This window comes from Amaranthus tricolor, chromosome 10 (genome assembly GCF_026212465.1).
Source record: "Amaranthus tricolor cultivar Red isolate AtriRed21 chromosome 10, ASM2621246v1, whole genome shotgun sequence".
NCBI classification, from domain to species: Eukaryota; Viridiplantae; Streptophyta; class Magnoliopsida; order Caryophyllales; family Amaranthaceae; genus Amaranthus; species Amaranthus tricolor.
Window position 1 is genome coordinate 15,872,332 of NC_080056.1, and position 18,900 is coordinate 15,891,231.

The window sequence follows — 18,900 nt, forward strand, 5'->3', positions numbered from 1 at the left end:
TTATTTTTTTTAAATATTGTTTTCATTATTATTATTATTATTATTATTATTATTATTATTATTATTATTATTATTTTATTATTATTATTATTATTATTATTTTAAGTTTAGGAGCATTTTTGTCATTTCATTAATATAGGGGTGGCGATAAAATAAAAAGGGTGGCGATGTTTAACCACATTTTACACCAATTATAAATCCCAAATACCCAACTCATATCATACCCAAATAATATCTACTAATGAAATACCCAATTGATACTTATGTTCCCAAATTTGATAGTAGAACCTAATACACATACTAATCAAATAAGAACCCGTAACTCAACAATACCAACCAATAAAATCCAATTGAAGGATAAATAATAACCCTAAACACTTGATAAAAGGAGTAATCAATTTGAATCCCAACTTTAATTATTAACAAGTAAATTCAAAATGTTACTTCGGATTTTTAGAATAACGCGACCGTGACTTAGAGCTCTAAAATCTTATGAAGAAACCACAACCTAAAAATGATTGTAACTGTCACGAAAACAGATGAGAACAAACGGATAAAATCTTGTTCCAATGAAATGAACATTACTCTCAACTACATGAATCAAAATTCCAAATTGTAACCACTAATCAAATATTACCACATGAATTAGAACTCAAAAAGAACCCAAACGAATCCAACATCAATACTTGAACTAATTACCAAAGATAAACAAATTCTGTAACTTCAGATTTGAATCAAAGTATATAAAATCTCAAAATAGAAGAAAGTATAAAGTGATTCTAATTTTTGGTCTTTCTTTGAATGAATAAAATGACGAAGATGATGACTATAGTTTTTGATAATGGAATGATATGGGACTTTCTTTTCTGATATTGGGGAAAAGTAATAAGGATTAGTGTCCTTTAACACCTAACTATGTTGTAGAAATGCAAATAGATGATCAAGCAACAAGAGGGGGGTGAATTGTTGTGTATTAAGTTTAAGATTTTTGCCTCTAATTTTGCGGAATTATAATAAAATAAAACTTAAACTTAAAATGAAAAAGATAAAAGGAGACAACGATTTTACGTGGAAACCTTCTTGGCCTAATAAGAAGGAAAAACCACGACCCCCCGGGATTTCAAAATTCTCACTATGTTTTAGGCAATCAATTACAATCACATAAAACAATTTGCTTCACTTGAAGCTTCTCTATTCTAGGCCTATTTCTCTTTCTCTTCTCTTTCTCCTTCTCTTTCTCTTCTCATGCTTCTCTTGAAGCTTCTCTATTCCCCTAGACTTCCCTTAATTCTAGTTACAACAAAACACACAAATACCCTTACAAGGCCAAATTCTCAAGAGGATAAAAATTAAATAATTGCTTTAAGAAAAATATAATAAATTAATTGGCATTAGGTAGCTGAAAATATTTTTCTTAATAGATCTCCCTTTATGGACACTCTCGGATACTCTTTTCTTGGTTTGAGTATAGTCCCTCCTATTTATAGTGGGAACAGCCGGCAGTTACCTTAGACATATCTACCACTATCCTACACGTTCTCAGAAGAAAAAGATAGTGGAATGCCAAAAATAGACTTCCGGCTATCATTTGCTCAAAGTGGAAAACGGTTTTGTAACACCCCCATATTTTCCGATATATTAAATGATTTGCTAGTAATATTGTTATTATTATTCTTTTTAGAAGAATATATATTCTTTTTATTATTTATTTTGTTAGTGGGTTAGATCATGAGATTTCAACTTTTAAGTCAATTAAAACCATTTTAAGCCCAAACCTTTTCCTAATCTATCTTTAATTTCAAAAAAAAAAATAAAAGAGGGATTTGAATCAATTTGGCCGGCCATATGGGGAAGTTGGGGGATCTGTAACCTCTTGAAGAATATTGAAAGATTAAGAATAATTGCCTTCCATAATTATGCCTTTATTTCCTTAATTCCTTTATTTCCTTAATCTCCTAATTAACTTGCATCTTTTCATTATAAACCATTTGCAAGTAAGAAAACACTCCCAAAACACTCTATTCCTCACGCCTAAATCACCTTGGTTCATCAATTTTGGTGTTTTGTTCTTGTGCAATTGTGAGTAATTCTTAATCTAGTTTTATTTTTAAAGTTTTAATTTAAATTTTTATGATTTTTTTTATGTGTGTTATTTTATAATTTATGATTTGTTTATGATTTAAAATTCATGTATGAAAGTATGATGTATTTTTCTATCTAAATTAATGTATGGTTTTAGGGTTTTAAATATGTTTATATGGGTGTGAAGGATTTGTTTGATGGATGATTGAAAAGTATATATATATAAAAAAAATGGATGCTCATAGAAAAAATGTATGTGGTGCTAGAAATTTATTTTTATTAATTAATAGGAGAAATTTATAATGTTGGTAGAGAAATATACATGTATATATGTGATGTGTATGTGTGTGTACATTTGTGTAAAAAGAATTATTTTTGAGGAAAAAAAAAATAATAATAAATAATTAATTAATTAAAATTTATTTTGTAGATGATCATGAAAATTATGTAAATATTGTTGTTTAGATTTAATAGGAAATAAAGCATTGAAATTTATATTTTTGTGATAAAAAAAATGAAATGACAAAATCCCGTAGGTTTTGAAAATGGTGAAAAAAATGTGTTTTTGGAACATTTCTGGCTTTGAAATTAAGTTAAAAATACTTATATTATGTTATAAATTATGAAAATTGGTACCCGAGGATTTTGACGCCTTCCGGACGCAACGGTGAAGTCGGATTTTCAGTTTGACAGTTTTAAGTTGAGTTTCTGGACAGATTATATAGGCTGTCCTGTTTTGTGCATTTACCATGTTATAGTATGTGATGGATGTTCATGTTGTGTGTAGTATTCTAGGTATGGGTGATTTGTGTGTTATGGATGATTTGAGGAAAATGTGTATGTGTGCTTATTTTCCGAATACGATTGAACCTTGTAGGAAGTCGATTCGTGACCGGGAATTGATTAAGACACTTATGAGTTGGTTATCTTGCTTAAGGTATGTACATGCAGCGAAGTTCGCATTAGTCCGATGTATCATATAGTAATGGTATACAAAAGTAAATCATGGATATATAGTACGAATAATGTTATCCTTCGAATAAATAATTTTTATACATTGTTTTGATAAGCAGAGGTAGTATGACCTCACTAACCTTAAAGTGGACGTAGTATGACGTCAATTGGTGGAAATGAATTACTCGCGGTATATGGAGGCATTATGAGCCACCGCGGGGGTATGCATACTTAACCATAGGCACCGAAGTAAGGCGAGTGTCTATGGTAGAGACTTGCTGAGGGGTCAGCTCCCCCTAATGTATTGTCTCACTTATGGAGATTGGAGTGTACCGACAGTATGGCTGGATAGTACAGCAGTATGGCTGACTAATCTTTACATGAAAATAGTTATTCTTAATTAGCATGATCGAAGCGTACGGTTCTGTGGATTGTCAGCTATTAAATTAAAACTTACTCTTGTGTTATTATTTATTTGGTATGCGACGATTGCTGACGTGTACTTTTGGTCTTAACGACCCTGCGATGATGTTGTTTCCTATCTGGGCAATGACTAGCAGTAAGTTAAGTTGCAGGTTTGGGGAGTGAGGATTGACCCTTGAAGAAATAAATCATTAGGATATAGAAGTCTTGATAAGAACTTCTAATTAAGTTTAAAGAACATTTGGTGTTATGAGGCGATTTTCGTTCTCAAGTTGTAATAAGTAGATTTAACTTTTCGTGCTTATCCGCTGCTAAGAATTTCTTATATTTAGTAGTTCATAATAACACTAATAGAACTCGATCCGCAAGTTTTCCTTAAATTTCAAATCCGTTTTAACTGCCTTCTAACATCCCGGTTTGACTCGGATAATATTTATCTCGTTTTTTAAAAGGGCCATCTTCTCTTTTCGTACGATCCGAGTTATTCCGAGATGTTACAGGTTCCTTCAAGCTAAAAATAGCATAGGAGTTAAAACAAAAGATCCTAATTAAAAGGAGATCTTTTCTTAAAAAGAATAAATCTTAGGCTATTTTTAGATATCCTAAAAATAGTTTTGCCAACCAATTTATTAATTAATTAAGCAATTAATTTAAATCTTAACCGTTACATCAACTTAAAAACAGAAAATAACTTATTTGCAATTTTCCAGCCGATGTTTTCTTCAGACCTGCGCCGTGGGAACAGTTTACTGTCTCCATCTACAACTTCTGTCAGATTGTCAACTTTGGGAACAGTAGACCGTCTGTCTACTTTTAACGTCCTAAGCATTTATCTAACTTCTTGGATATTCTAAGACACGTACAACTTCCACGAACCAAGTCATAGGCTTCATCAACAATTTTAACAGAATCGGATATTCACCTACAAAACAATCTCTAAAACATGTTTGTTTATTTAAAAGTGAAGTCATCATCAAAACCTAAGAGGCCAACATATGTGACACATTAGTTGCATGTGTGTCATCAAATGATATTACCAAATTTTTATATGTTTTCGATTATACCCAATTTTTATCGTACAACTTACTTTTTGTCCCAACATAAATACGAATAATACCCAAATGTAAATATTTCATAAATCCCCATAAAATATCACACTTAAGATATACTATCCCATCTACGCTTAATTAATTACAATCAACTAAGCGGCTAATTTTTCGGCTATTTCATAAACATTTCTAACCACTAGTAGAAAAAAGCTCTTATGCTATGATTTTTGGGCCAATACATGCTGCGATTTTGACCCCAAACACTTATGATAGAAGCAAATGACGCTTATTTTCTACTTTGGTTCAAAATCGCATCATAAAAATGGGCTATCTACTGTGGTTCTCCCTGAACCACAACAAATAGTCCCCCTTTATTTTTTTTAAAAAAAAGAGGAACTATATGCTATAGTTCAGAGAAAATCCTAGCATAAAAGCCTTTTTTATTTTTGTTTTTCCATTTTATATGAATTCACCAATAAATAATATATATATATATATATATATATATATGTATATATATATATATATATATATATAATAATTATTATTATTACAATAATAGTCTTTCAATAAATGTCCAATCATCACCAAAATTTTCTCACATAACTCCAAATGAATCATCACTAATTAATATAGTGATAAAAAAAATGCTAATTAACATATCATAATATATATTGTATAATAATTTTAATATAAACAAATGCGAAAATATATTATATTACAATTTAACAATGTAATTATACAAAATAGAAAAATCTAACTAACTACTCTATCTTATGCATAAATTCAATAGAAACACAACAATTTTCTCCTTCATTTTATCAATTTCGCGCTTGGTCAAAGAATGTGATTCCCTTAAAGTGTTCAAAACCTAAATAATATAATATAAAAAATTATACATTAGATTTTTAACATAATATTAACAATATACCATAAGTATAATTTAAGAACGTAAAATACATACCATTTCAATATGTTCTAGTCGAACTTCCTTGATGGCTGATAAAATATCGTGCATAAAAATCTTACTGTATAGTAGCTGCAATCAATACTACTATTTGTTTGTTGAAAGCACTTACAGATCATAGAACAAATTACAAAAAGTTTAAGTTAAAGTTCATTGAAAATACACAAGCCAAGGTCTTAGAACGTATTAATTTCAAGCATATGTCTATTTTTACAGGTCTAACCATCTCAAAACCATCATGTATACTAATTATTATAGTGTGCAAGATTTCATGCTATACAAATCACGTTTGAATTAGTTTAAGCAAGTTAGTGGCATAAAAGCTTAAAAAGTATTAAAAACGCAACTTTGTACTTAATTTCAAGCGTATGCCTATTTATTCAATTTTAACTATTTCAAAACAATAATATATACTATTTAGTGTTATATGCCAAATTTCATGCCAAACAAATCAAGTTTGAACTAGTTTAGCAAGTTAGTGGCATAAAAGCTTAAAAAGCTTTAAAAATGCAACTTGGCACGTAACTTTATACATATGCTTATTTTTTTAATTCTACCCTTGGCCGGTTCAAAGGGTATCTCGGGTAGCCGACCGCCTAGGGCGCCGAGAAAGAAGGGGCCTCAAATATTATATGGTGCTATTCAGCCCAATTCTGAACAATACTTTTTAAGTGATTTGTTTGTAAACATTTTTTATATTTGAAGTAATATAATGTTATAATACATTTAGTCTTGAATTATTTTTCAGGAAGTAGAAAAAATTTTATCTTTTAATATAATAAAGGGCCTCATTTTAAAAAACACCGCAAAATTAAATGGGGCCTCTAAAATCTTTACTCTGCCTCTGATTTTAACCATTTCAAAACAATAATATATATTAACTAATATATATACCCGTGCTAATGCACCGGTGTAGTTATGTTTTCAATTTTTTATATGTCCTACTATTTTTTGTTACAATTTGGCTTATGATTTTTAGTAAATTATAAAACGTAAATGGTTGTATTGCATTACTATTGATGGAACAAAGTGTATAATTAAATACTCTTCAATAACATATAACTGATAGAATGAAAGAAGAATTAAAAACTAATAGAAGAGTAGGTATGATAAGCAATTGATAGAAATTAAATTTTGGTATGATAAGCACTTGATAAAAAAAAGTATTATTTCAAAAGAGTATTTGTAGAAAAGAATAATATTAAATCTATTTATTGGTATGACACGATAGAAAAAAAAAAAAAGAAAAGAGTATGGAATAAATTTAAATTTCATTAGAAAAGATAAATAACCAAAAATTATCTTAATATCTTTAAACCTTAAAGTCATAAAAGGCGTTTAGCATATTTTCATTATATGTTAAGTTGATTTTGGGTTACTTTAATTAATTATAGGAAAATTATCAATGATAATCCTGAGTTTTGACACTTATTAATGGTATTCGTAAGTTTTTTTTTTATTATCAATGGTATCCTCGTATTATTGAGCATTTTACAATTGTAACTTTTTTTAACTTTCTTTCGTCCAAAATATTTTAAAATCGTTAACTTTCTTTTATGTTTTGAATTGAAAAATAAAAGAAAAAGAAAAATAGTTAATGATTTTGGACGGAAAAAATTTAAAAAGGTTACGGTTATAAAACGCTTAATAGTACGAAGGTACCATTGATAATGAAAAAAACTTAGGGGTACCATTGATAAAATGTCAAAACTCAAGGGTACCTTTAATAATTCTCTTAGTTATATACTCCCTTCCTCCCATAAAAATTTGACCTTTTCCTATTGTAGAAGTCCAAAAATAAATACTTCCTCCTATTCATAGAGAATGAAACATTTGGGTTTTGCACCAAAACCAAGGAAGGGTGGGGGACCACTTAAAAGTCGGTGGAAAATTCTCTTTTTCCATAAAGGGCATTGATATTTATGTGTTATTGTGTTGTTGTAACAAGGGTAAAAGGGTAAAAAAGAATAACAAAATAGTAATGGGACATTTTAAGTGAATTGACCCAATAAGAAAATGTCTTATTCTCTATGAATAAGGGCAGTGTTTCATTTCTCATAGTAGAGTGCAAAATAATCTAATATGGTAATTAATGTACTCATATGGAAAGAATATTGCAATAAATGCTAATTTCTTAAATTTATTGACTTTTAATTTGTCACAATTTTTATGAAACGGAGGGTAGGGATGGCAATGGGTCGGACTCGGCTCCGATTATACATACTCCAACTTTGCTCCGGAGTTTAGTCGAATTTTTTTTTAGACCACCTCCACTCGGAGTCGGATTATGCATACTCCAAGTTTGCTCCGACTCGGACTCTCGAACCTCCAACGGAGTCGGATATGGAGTCGGATTATTATCAAACTTTATCGTTGTGATATTGTACTAATGATTTAAAGCATACGAAGTTAACAAAATATATTTTTCAAATACAATTTAACAAAAAAATATGTACTTTGAATTCAAGTTTAACATGAGAAATATTCCTTATACTACAATTTAACAAAATTTTCTCGCATTTTGATTTGGCGTATTTTATTTCTCTTGATCTAATTTGTCCTAGTTTGATTGATTGATCTAAATAAAAATACCAAGTAGTTTTTCAAAATCAAAAATTACAATTAGTATGAGAGAGAGCTTGAATTAGTCACGTCTAGAGTTTTTAAAGGAAACAAAATATTGGGTTAAAAGTCAAATTCAAAGTCGGATTTCCTTCAGGGTCGGAGTCGGGTCGGAGTGTCGGATTTTTAATAAGGTCCAACTCCGGTCCGTATCTAACTCGGATTCGGATCGTGAAATCGGAGTTGGAGTCGGATAACCTTTTCCTCGGACTCGAATCGGATTATTTTCCTCGGATCAAATCGGACTGAATTGCCATCCCTAACGGAGGGAGTATAAATTTCCGCAAACAAATTTAATTTAGAAGAAATCAATGTATAGAGAATAAAATAGAGAGAAGTATGAGGTGGTGAAAAGTTTTTATTGGAAAATGATGATATTTTTATACAGATAGGTTGAGACTTGCAAAAGGATATTTTTAAAAATATCTTATTTCATTTTCCCAAATATTATTACATGTAGTATCAATATTCGTATGTTTAAATATTATGTATTTTGTCTGACAATAGATATGAACGATTTTAATGTAGATAAATATTTCAAATTTCAATTTAAAAATTTTTAATTCAAATTTTAAATGAATTTGTGTGGGTAGTGCCTTATATGGTAAATAGTGAAAATAAATAAGAAAATACAAATCATGTTGAATTATTGTGAAAGATAATTGGTGTTTAAAATGTAAAACAATTGCCGAAATAAATGTTTCTCAATATTTCGCATTGACCAATTTGTTTTTTAATTTACATATTATTCTCAATTGCATGAAATAAATGTTTTCTAATTGGAGGAATACTTATTAACCAAATTGTTTCCTAATTTACATATTATTCTCAATTGCATGAAATAATATTTAGGTGGGAAAAAAATGCTTCAGAAGTTGGCATGTGCTAGGTGATAACTTCTTTAGATTTACTTATAGATTAGTGTTATGTGCCAAATTTCATACCAAACAAATTAAGTTTGAACTAATTTAAGTAAGTTAGTGGCATAAAAACTTAAAAAGCCTTAAAAACACAATTCTGCACATACTTTCAAGCATATGCCTATTTTTTCAAATCTAACAATTTCAAAACAATAATATATACTATCTAGTGTTGTGCAAGTTTGATGCCAAACAAATCAAGTTTGAAATCATTTAAGCAAGTTAGTGGAATAAAAGATTTAAAAGCTCTAAAAACACAACTTGGCACGTACATTCAAGCATATGTCTAATTTTTCAATTCTAATCATTTCAAAACATTAATATATACTAATTAGTGTTGTGTGCCAAGTTTTATGCCATACAAATCAAGTTTTAACTAGTTTAAGCAAGTTAGTGGCATAAAAGCGTAAAAAACATATAAAACTCAACTTGACCCATAACTTCGTACATAAAACCTTAAAAAGCTTAAAAAGCAAGTTTCATGCCAAAAAAAGGCTTTTGAGAAACTTCTGTCAATAAGTCAAAAATACAAGGGCGTTTTTCTAACTCATCCTCGACCCCCTCCATCATCTTATCAACATGATCTACTTATTCATTGACATTCTCTTCATCTGTCACATTCCCATTATTATTTCCCCTGTATGAGCAAACCCTTCTTGTTCGTGCATATTTTGCGGAACACTTTTTTCTTCGTAAACTCCCTCCTCACCATGCCAAAAATTACTTTCTCTGCTTCTTCTTTTATGATCCAGGGCCCTCACTTGACCCTTCCTCAAGTTCTTGGTGATCTACATCAAGGACTTTACTGCACAAAACATTAATTCCAGTCTTCAACAAATCAACTACAAACTCTTGTTCCTAGTATCTCTTGTCATGCTGTTTATGTCCAAAATGCAGAACTTACTAAGCTGTGGCATCTCCGATTAGGTCACTTGCCTTTTCCTTAACTACAAACAGCTCCAAAGAATATTGTTACTTGTCCTTCTATAGAATGTATCTGTCAAGTTTGCCCAGTAGCAAAGCAAACTAGATCTCCTTTTTCTCTTAGTACAATAAAAACAACTAAAACTTTTGAGCTTATTCATGTTGATATTTGGGGACCTTATAGAGTTCCTACCTATACCAAATGTAATCTTTTCCTCACTATTGTAGATGATTTACTCAAGAAATACTTGGGTTCATTTCTTGAAATACAAATCTGATGTTTCAATTCTAAAAAATTTTGTTGCCTATTTTTCTTCACAATTTCATTTGCCTGTTAAAATAGTAAGATGTGATAATTCTAAAGAACTCACTGAAGGTGATATTCTACAATATTACTTAACACAAGGTATTTTTTTGCAAAAGACTTGTGCTGATACTCCTCAACAAAATGGCATTGTTGAAAGAAAGCACATGCATCTCCTTGAAACTGCAAGGGCTTTGTTCTTTCAATCAAAAATTCCTATTTCTTATTGGAATGAGTGTTTTCCCACTGCTGCTCACCTCATAAATAGAACCCCATTGAAGTCCATAAACAATGTTAGTCCCTATGAAAAATTATATGGAAAATCACCTAGTTTGCACCATTTGAGAGTTTTTGGATGCCTTTGTTATGTCTCTAGTTTGAAACAAAACAGGTCAAAATTTGATCTTAGAGCTGATTCATGTGTATTCATTGGGTATCCACCAAATCAGAAAGCTTATAAAGTGTTAAATCTCAAAACATTCAAAGTTCATATCACAAGGGATGTCACATTTCATGAAAAACATTTCCCATTTCATTTCTCCCAATCTCCTTGAACTCCCTCTACCTCTACTTTTCAAATTTTTCTTCCTTCTACTACCACTAATACTAGCTTCTTTGACTGTGATATACCTGATATCTTCACCAATAACATAAATCCAACAAATACCACTCAGTCCACAAGCAGCCTTTCTACTTTCTCTTCTTCTGTCTCCTTAGATTCTACTTCTACTTCCACTATTTCCTTCAATTCCAACAATCTAGATCTTTCAGATATTTCCTGTACCACTTCTTCTTCTACACCTGATGTTCCTGAACCCAGAAGATCTCACAGACCAACTAAACTTCCTCAACACCTCAATGATTTTGTTTACTCACTTCCTGGATACTCAGCTAACACCAGTACTCATTGGTAGGGGTGTTCAAAAATATCCGTATCCGAAAACCCGATCCGAAAACTCGCTTTCCGATTTTTAAAAGGGGATAAATTACCCGGTTTCCAAAATTCGGATAAACCGGGTCGGGTACCCGGTTTTAAAACCGGGTATTCGGGTCGGATACGGATCGCGAATTTTGGAAAATCGGGTACCCGGTATCCGTTTTTTTTATTATTATTTTTTTTAATATAAATAGAAAAATTGAAAACCCTAAAATCAGATTCCTTCTAAGTTCTACCTTGGGCCGCCTTCTCCTTCTTGTTCCTCTGATTCGCCATTCGAGTCCTTCTTCTTCCTCCTTGATTCTTGATGCTTGCCTGGTTCCTCCTTCACCATTCACGCCGTTATCTTTAATTGGGTAAGTTTGTTTCAATATTTTTCCCCTGTTCTTCTTCAGTCGTTATTCTTCTTCTTCTTTAGTATGTATTTATTTTTTTTTTTTGCCATTCTTCTTCAATATTTTCGATTTCGATTTTATTACCATTTGATTTCGATTTCGATTTTCAGTACTTATTTAATTTTTTTTTTGCCATTTTTCTTCAATATTTTCGATTTCGATTTCGATTTTCAATACTTATTTAATTTTTTTTTTGCCATTTTTCTTCAATATTTTTGATTTCGATTTCGATTTCGATTTCGATTTCATTACCATTCGATTTCGATTTCGATTTTCAGTACTTATTAAAATTTTTTTTTTGCCATTCTTCTTCAATATTTTCAATTTCGATTTCGATTTCATTACCATTCGATTTCGATTTCGATTTTCAGTACTTATTTAATTTTTTTTTTTTTGCCATTCTTCTTCAATATTTTCGATTTCGATTTCGATTTCGATTTCGATTTCATTACCATTCGATTTCGATTTCGATTTTCAGTACTTATTTAATTTTTTTTTTGCCATTCTTCTTCAATATTTTCGATTTCGATTTCATTACCATTCGATTTCGATTTTGATTTGAGAAAATAATTGATTGGGAATCACTGAATTTTGATGAACTGATGAATGAACTGATGAATGAACTGATTGAAATTGATTCATGTAAGTTGTGAGTTGTGATTACTGATTAATTATTGTGTTAGCTGAAGCCTGAAAGGTCTTGGATGAAATGATGATGAACTGATTGTGAATTGATTGTGTACAACTAATGAATTTTTAATTATTTTTCAATTGATTATTTGATATTTAACAGTAAAAATATTTTTCCTTTAACCTTATATTGTTCGACTGTTCATGCTCTTGGTTTAGGTAATGCATTAACTTTGGAGCTTCCGGAAGTCATAATCGATGAAACTCTTGACGCCGTTGAAGATGAGTAATGGAGCCTGAAGTTTGAACTTATAAATTTTAATAGTTTATGGAATTATGAATTTGAGGAATTGTGGTTGTATTTTAATTAACTAATGCTTGTATTTTAATAGTTTATGACTAAGTTAGTTAAGTATTTTAATATTATTTGAATTATATGTTTAAAAAATTGTTAAAAGAATTAAGAAAAAAATAAATAAATAAACAAAACCGGGTAGCCGGTTTTCGACCCGGTTTAAACCGGGTCGGATCCGGAATACAATTTTAGCTATCCGGAAAACCGTGTACCTGGTTTTTCGGAACCGGGTCGACCCGGTATCCGGTTTTGAACACCTCTACTCATTGGTGTAATTTAACCCTTTACACTCCATCTCACACAGTTCTTCTTGCTCATTCGTATATTCCAAACGAACCTACCTGCTATAAAGAAGCAGCAAAAGATCCTAAGTGGGTGGCAGCAACGACAAAGGAATTACAAGCATTAGAAAAAAATCATACATGGGATGTTATTTCTTTACCAACTGAAAAGAAACCAATTGCATGTAAATGGGTATATAAAACAAAAATCCATGCTGATGGTACTTTGGAGAGACTCAAAGCTCGTTTGGTAGTTATAGGTTACACACAGAAATATGGCATAGATTATTCAGAAATATGGCATAGAACATTACTTCTAACTTGTTTGAAATCATCAGTTAACTTCATCAAGAACGACATTACTCTCCTTGGCTGTTGTGATCTTAGATTTTTCTGGCTAGAAGTGCAATTGCAAGCATTACATGAACATACAGATAAGGGATCATGCATATCAATTTCATCCCAAATCCTTTTGATTTTGGTGTAGAAATCAGCAAATGATTCATCAGATTCTTGTTTAACATCCAACAAACTTTGCCTTAAAGAATATAATTGTGAAGCTATAGCTTGGCCATATCTTTCTTCCAAATCATTCCATATCTCAGTTGCAGTTTTGCAGTAATACACACTCTTTGCAATATTTTTCACTAATGAACAATGTAACCAATTTTTGACCATGTCATTACATCTATGCCAAGCTGCATAGTTGATATGATTTAAGAGGGGTTCAGGGAGGGAGCCATCAATGAAACAAAATTTGTTTTTAGGGGATAAGGTAAGCATAACAGATCTTTTCCAATCAATGAACCCTATGCCATTGAAGGGCTCAGGAACAAGTTTAATAATAGTAGTATCTGAGGGATGAATGTAGAAATGACTTCCATAAATGGTGCAAGTATCTTGATTGTTTTGAGTATTATTGTTGTTATTTGGTGGATTTTGTGGTCTTTCAGACATATTGACAAACAGTTGATCAACAAAGAAAGAAAATGATCAAGAACAGAAGAAAGAAAAACAATTGAAGCAACAAAACACAACTCAAAAACAGGAATGAGAAAAGAACACAATCAATGATGATTTAAACAACAAAGGGTGATCAAGCAACAAATTGCAAAAGAAACAATGAGGCAGTGCAGCAACAGAAAAATACCAACAGATGATCAATTAGCACAAGATTAGTTGAACGCAGAAGAATCATAAGAGAAAGAGCAACAACAGAAGAAAGAAAGGATCAAAAATCTTTAATGGCGTCTGATACCCTGTTAGAACTCATTGGGCAGTTGATCAATAGATGAAATTGAAGCAATACAATAAATTGGTTTGAGAGATGATATCATCAACATTGCATTTGTTATTTCAGAATCAACATTTTGTACAGTATTCTTTTTTATATGTATCCTGAATATAGGAAATCAGACCAATATATAAAGAGGAGGCATAAATACAAGCCTCTAACAAACTAAGGACAACTAAGCAATCATAACAGAAATCAGTTATAACAAACATAACGAACTTCTAAGCTTAGAGCTTAATAGAATGTCCAACACAAAATAAAAGTATTATATAGGGCCCCTAAATTTTTCAAGACGTCTCTGATTATAAAAATAATGAGGGATGAATCTCAATTATGCTGAAGAATAGAAGTAGTTTAGTATACTTGTATGAAGGTGATTTTGCAGTTGATATTCAGACTTTAGTTGGTATTTCAAGAAAAGGTAAACGTTCATGATTAGAAAGAAAGATAAAGTTATGGTAACATGGGTTTTCTTGAATATTTGAGTATTAGTTCTTTATGTTTAGTGAAGTGATGTTGCATTGATTGTTGGGTAAATATAAAATTGGATACGACCAACATTTTATCATTAATAACTATACCTAATAGTTGATGTCCTTGAGGACTATGGTTGAAGTTCGATTCACTCTAGAAATTTTCTAGTCTATCCTAAATAAAAATTCATTTTTAATTTACTCTTATTAAATTTAGTAAACATTCCAAAGCTACACTTTTTAATAATGTGTACCATAAATTTTGATAATAATTTTAATTGAAATACATATTAACGTTCAATATTTATATCAATTAAAATGATTAAAAATAGAAAATGTTAAATAATATGAATAATAAGTAATAATAAATAATAATATATATGAAAAATTAATAAAAAAATAAAAAGTAATTAATAAACAATAAATAATTGCTAAAATTACCAAGAACAAACAAAAAATTTAAATAGAAAAATGATAGACTAAATAATAGTGGTATCTATGATGCATAATTAATTAATTAATTAATTAATTAATTAATTATTGATTGTAGGTATTAGATTTAGATGGTGAAAGACTAAATAATAGTGGAATATTTTTAAATAAGAATTTGTCATCTTAATATCTAGTTAGACTAATTAATTTTAAAATTGTTTGATATGAACGAATTATTAGGCAGTTATTTTTCTAGTTAGCCTAATCTTACTAAAAATTTATATTTAAATTATTTAAACATAACGTTAACATCAATTATAATAAAAAAAAAAAAAAAAAAAGAAAAAATATTGCAAATTGTCTAAATTTAAACAAATTGTTAGGCAGTTAACGCCCTCCCCTTTGTTTTAGGGATAAAATTAATTAGATTTAAAAATAACGTTAATATTAATTAAATAAGGTAGATTACTTATAAAATAACTCTGTAGCTTTCTTCATTGCAATTTGCAACAACAAAAAACCCTTTGCTCATCTCATTCTCATCTATTAGTTTTTGAATTCTCAGCTAAAAATAATTAAAAATAAAAAGGCATGGATGAAAAGGATGTTATTATTAAACCAAATATAAATCCAATTGGGAAACAACATGAAACGCTGGATTATTGCAGATTATTACGCTTAGATGAAGGCCATCGGTTGCTTCAAATCGGATATCATAAGGATGAAATTCCACACATTATGAATCGTTTGAAACTTCAAAGGCAAAACACATTCTTCTCTTCAGCCACTATTTTTCCTGTTTCTGATATTAAATCGTCTATACAACATTTAGAAGATTTCTAAATTTAGAATTTTCCTAAACCTAATCTTAAGCTTTACTTTATTAATTAGCTTTCTATGTAGATTTAAGATTTGTATTCGTATTTTTTTTTTTTTTTAGTTTGAATATGTATTTAGGTAACTAATTAGTTAATCTAATAACAAACACGTATATTTCTGTTCGTTTCGCTTTTTATTATAAACATAAAATATATTTCTACGTGAGATCTCGTTGGATTCGTCTTAATATAATTGATGGTATTTTTTTGTCTATTTTTCACATATATGTTTTAAATAATTGTATAATAACAAATTATTTCTTCATTTTGATAATTGTATAATAACAAATTATATTATCTTATCACTTTAACTAGAAATTACAATGAACTTGAATGAAATTATTAGCTTAGATTAAAATATTTTTAATTGTGATAGGATGTTAGGGGAACAAAGGACTGATGTTCTAGAAATTTCTTCAAAGTACATCATATCATACATTACACTTAACAGATTGGAAAGTTCCATGTATCACAGTTAAGGAGTGCTTGTCAAATAGGATTCACTTATTGCCTAAAGAAAAATGACATAACTATTGATCTTGATTAATATATCTACCATTAAAGTATCTTTGCATTTAATAATTGTTGATTCGAGTAAATTAGAAAATATAATTATACATTATACTAAAACGCTTGAAAAATTCCAAATGTCACAACTAAAGAAGCTACCAAATTGATCGAATTCACTTATTGGCTAAAGAAAAATGACATGACAATTGATCTTAACCAATATATCTACCATTAAAGTATGTTTGAGTAGCATTTATTTATAGTTAAATTGAGTAAATTAAAGAATATACTCCCTCCTATTCAGCTTAAGAGTCCCATTTGATTTTTCACAGATTTTAAGGAGAGTCAAAATGGGACCCTTAGGGTAGAAAAGAGAGTGGTATTATGTTTTTTAATGTAAAGATTAAGAATTTAATGATTCCCACCAATTTCAAGCAATTTAATGGCACCAAAAGTCTGAAATTGTTTTTCAATACAAGGCCAAAATTACATCGATCATCTAATTAAGTCCGGAATTACATAATTAAGTCCTACATTTACAATAATTTTTGGAAATTACATAAATTTCTCAAGAGCACTAAAGAAAATTAAGTACATCAGTTACGGTATCTCAGATAGCCTTCTCAATTCTTCAACAGCTTTGGTGTAGTTGCAGTCGTTACTAATCATGTGAGTGCGAATTTTTTTGCGATCATTGACTTCAGATTTTTCAAATTACCTAAAACGACGCATTAATAATTTCATAAATAGCCACCAAATTGTAAACAACCAAATTTTCAAATTGAAAAAATTCATTACATTACCCAAATTTATTTGAAACCCCAAATTAAAATGTCCAAAAGTAAAGAAATCAGAAGGAAATCAGAAACTGCCGCCAGTGCAAGAAAAAAAAATTGGTGTCTGGCGCCATTTATTCAACAAAAATTTCAAAGCACACAGCAAAATGAAATGGGAGTGGCATAAATTCAGATTAATGGGTATTAGGCGCCAAAAATGAATTGTAAAACAAAAAAAATAATCAATCATTACAAAAAAAAGAAACAATAAATAGACAATGACAATGGTCATTTATTACACATTCATCTAAAAAAATGGCTCCTTCAAAAAACTTAAGTACTCAACAAATAACACAAATAATGCAGAAGCTGCTGTCTGCATTAAATAAGAAGGGCAAACCAATGCTAGGCACAATCAATGCAATTGCGATTGAGTTTCAAGTGTGTAGGAAAACAATCACACGTTTATGGATTGAAGTGAAGAAGCAGATCACGAATAACAATACAGTGATTAACCTCAACAGCAAGAGAGTGGGCAAAGAAGCAGCAAACAAAATCAAATTTGATGAAGAAAAGTTTAAGGCCATTAAATATGAAATCAAGGGTACTCAGCATTCAGTAGCAAAGCAGATGGAGGTGTCACAAACAACGGTGTGTAGGTGGAAGAAGAATAAAGTCATAAGAAAGCACACAAACGCAATCAAACCGACTTTGAATGAAAACAACAAGCTACACAGGTTAAGCTTTGCATTATCTAAATGTGAATATGATGAACAAAATGATGCATTCAAGTTTAAGCCATATACTAACGTTGTTCACATAGATGAAAAACATTTCTATCTAACTCGAGAGACACAAACTTATTACCTAGCTCCGGGTGAAGTAGAACCACATAGAGAGTGTCAATCTAAGAGGTTCATTCCAAAAATCATGTTCATGTGTGTTGTCGCAAAGCCAATATTTACAACTAATGGTGATGTCTTTTTTAATGGTAAGATAGGAATATGGCCATTTATTACACAGGAGCCAGCAAAAAGAACCTCGAAGAAAAAGGGAGGGGAGAGTTGGAAAGAAAGCCAATACAGGCAATAACGAAAGAGCACATTAGAGCAATGCTTATAACTAATGTGTTATCAACCATAAGAGCAAAATGGTCTCAAGGTTTGTCAAGGCACATTTATATTCAACAAGATAATGCGAAGCTACATATAGCACATAATGATAGAGAATTTTTGGAGGAGGCTATGAAAGATGGATTTTATATACAATTAGTGCAACAACCTCCAAATTCCCCTTACATGAACGTACTAGATCTAGGTTTTTTTAGATCAATTCATGCTTTGCACTATCAAAAAGCTGCTTACAATGTAACACAATTAGTTAGGGCTGTGAATAATGCATTTCAGAATCTAAGTCCACAATGTTTAAGGTTTGTATTCATCACTTTACAGGCTTGTATGATAGAGCTCGTGAAAATACAAGGGGGATTTGACTATCACATTCCTCACATGAACGAAACAAAGGCAGCAAAGGCAGAGATTTTACCAGATTACTTAAGTATTGAAAAACAACTGGTTGTTGATTCACTTCAACATTTATTCACAAAGCTAAGTACAGATAAAATGAATCAACTTGTGGAACTGATTGGCTATGCAGGGGGGATTGATCAAGGGACTATGCAAGTCAATGACAAT

General features: G+C 30.3%; 1 protein-coding gene across 1 annotated transcript; it reads right to left on the bottom strand.

Annotated features, from left to right (window-relative positions):
* Positions 1-13,128: 13,128 nt before the first annotated feature.
* On the bottom strand, positions 13,129-13,800 carry LOC130824898 (uncharacterized). Its single transcript, XM_057689919.1, has one exon. It carries the CDS (start codon positions 13,798-13,800, stop codon positions 13,129-13,131), a length of 672 nt encoding a protein of 223 aa, XP_057545902.1.
* Between the last annotated feature and the right edge of the window lie 5,100 nt (positions 13,801-18,900).

Excerpts from the sequence above, each read along its gene's own strand:
- LOC130824898 (XM_057689919.1), bottom strand. The coding sequence starts at position 13,800 with ATGTCTGAAAGACCACAAAATCCACCAAATAACAACAATAATACTCAA.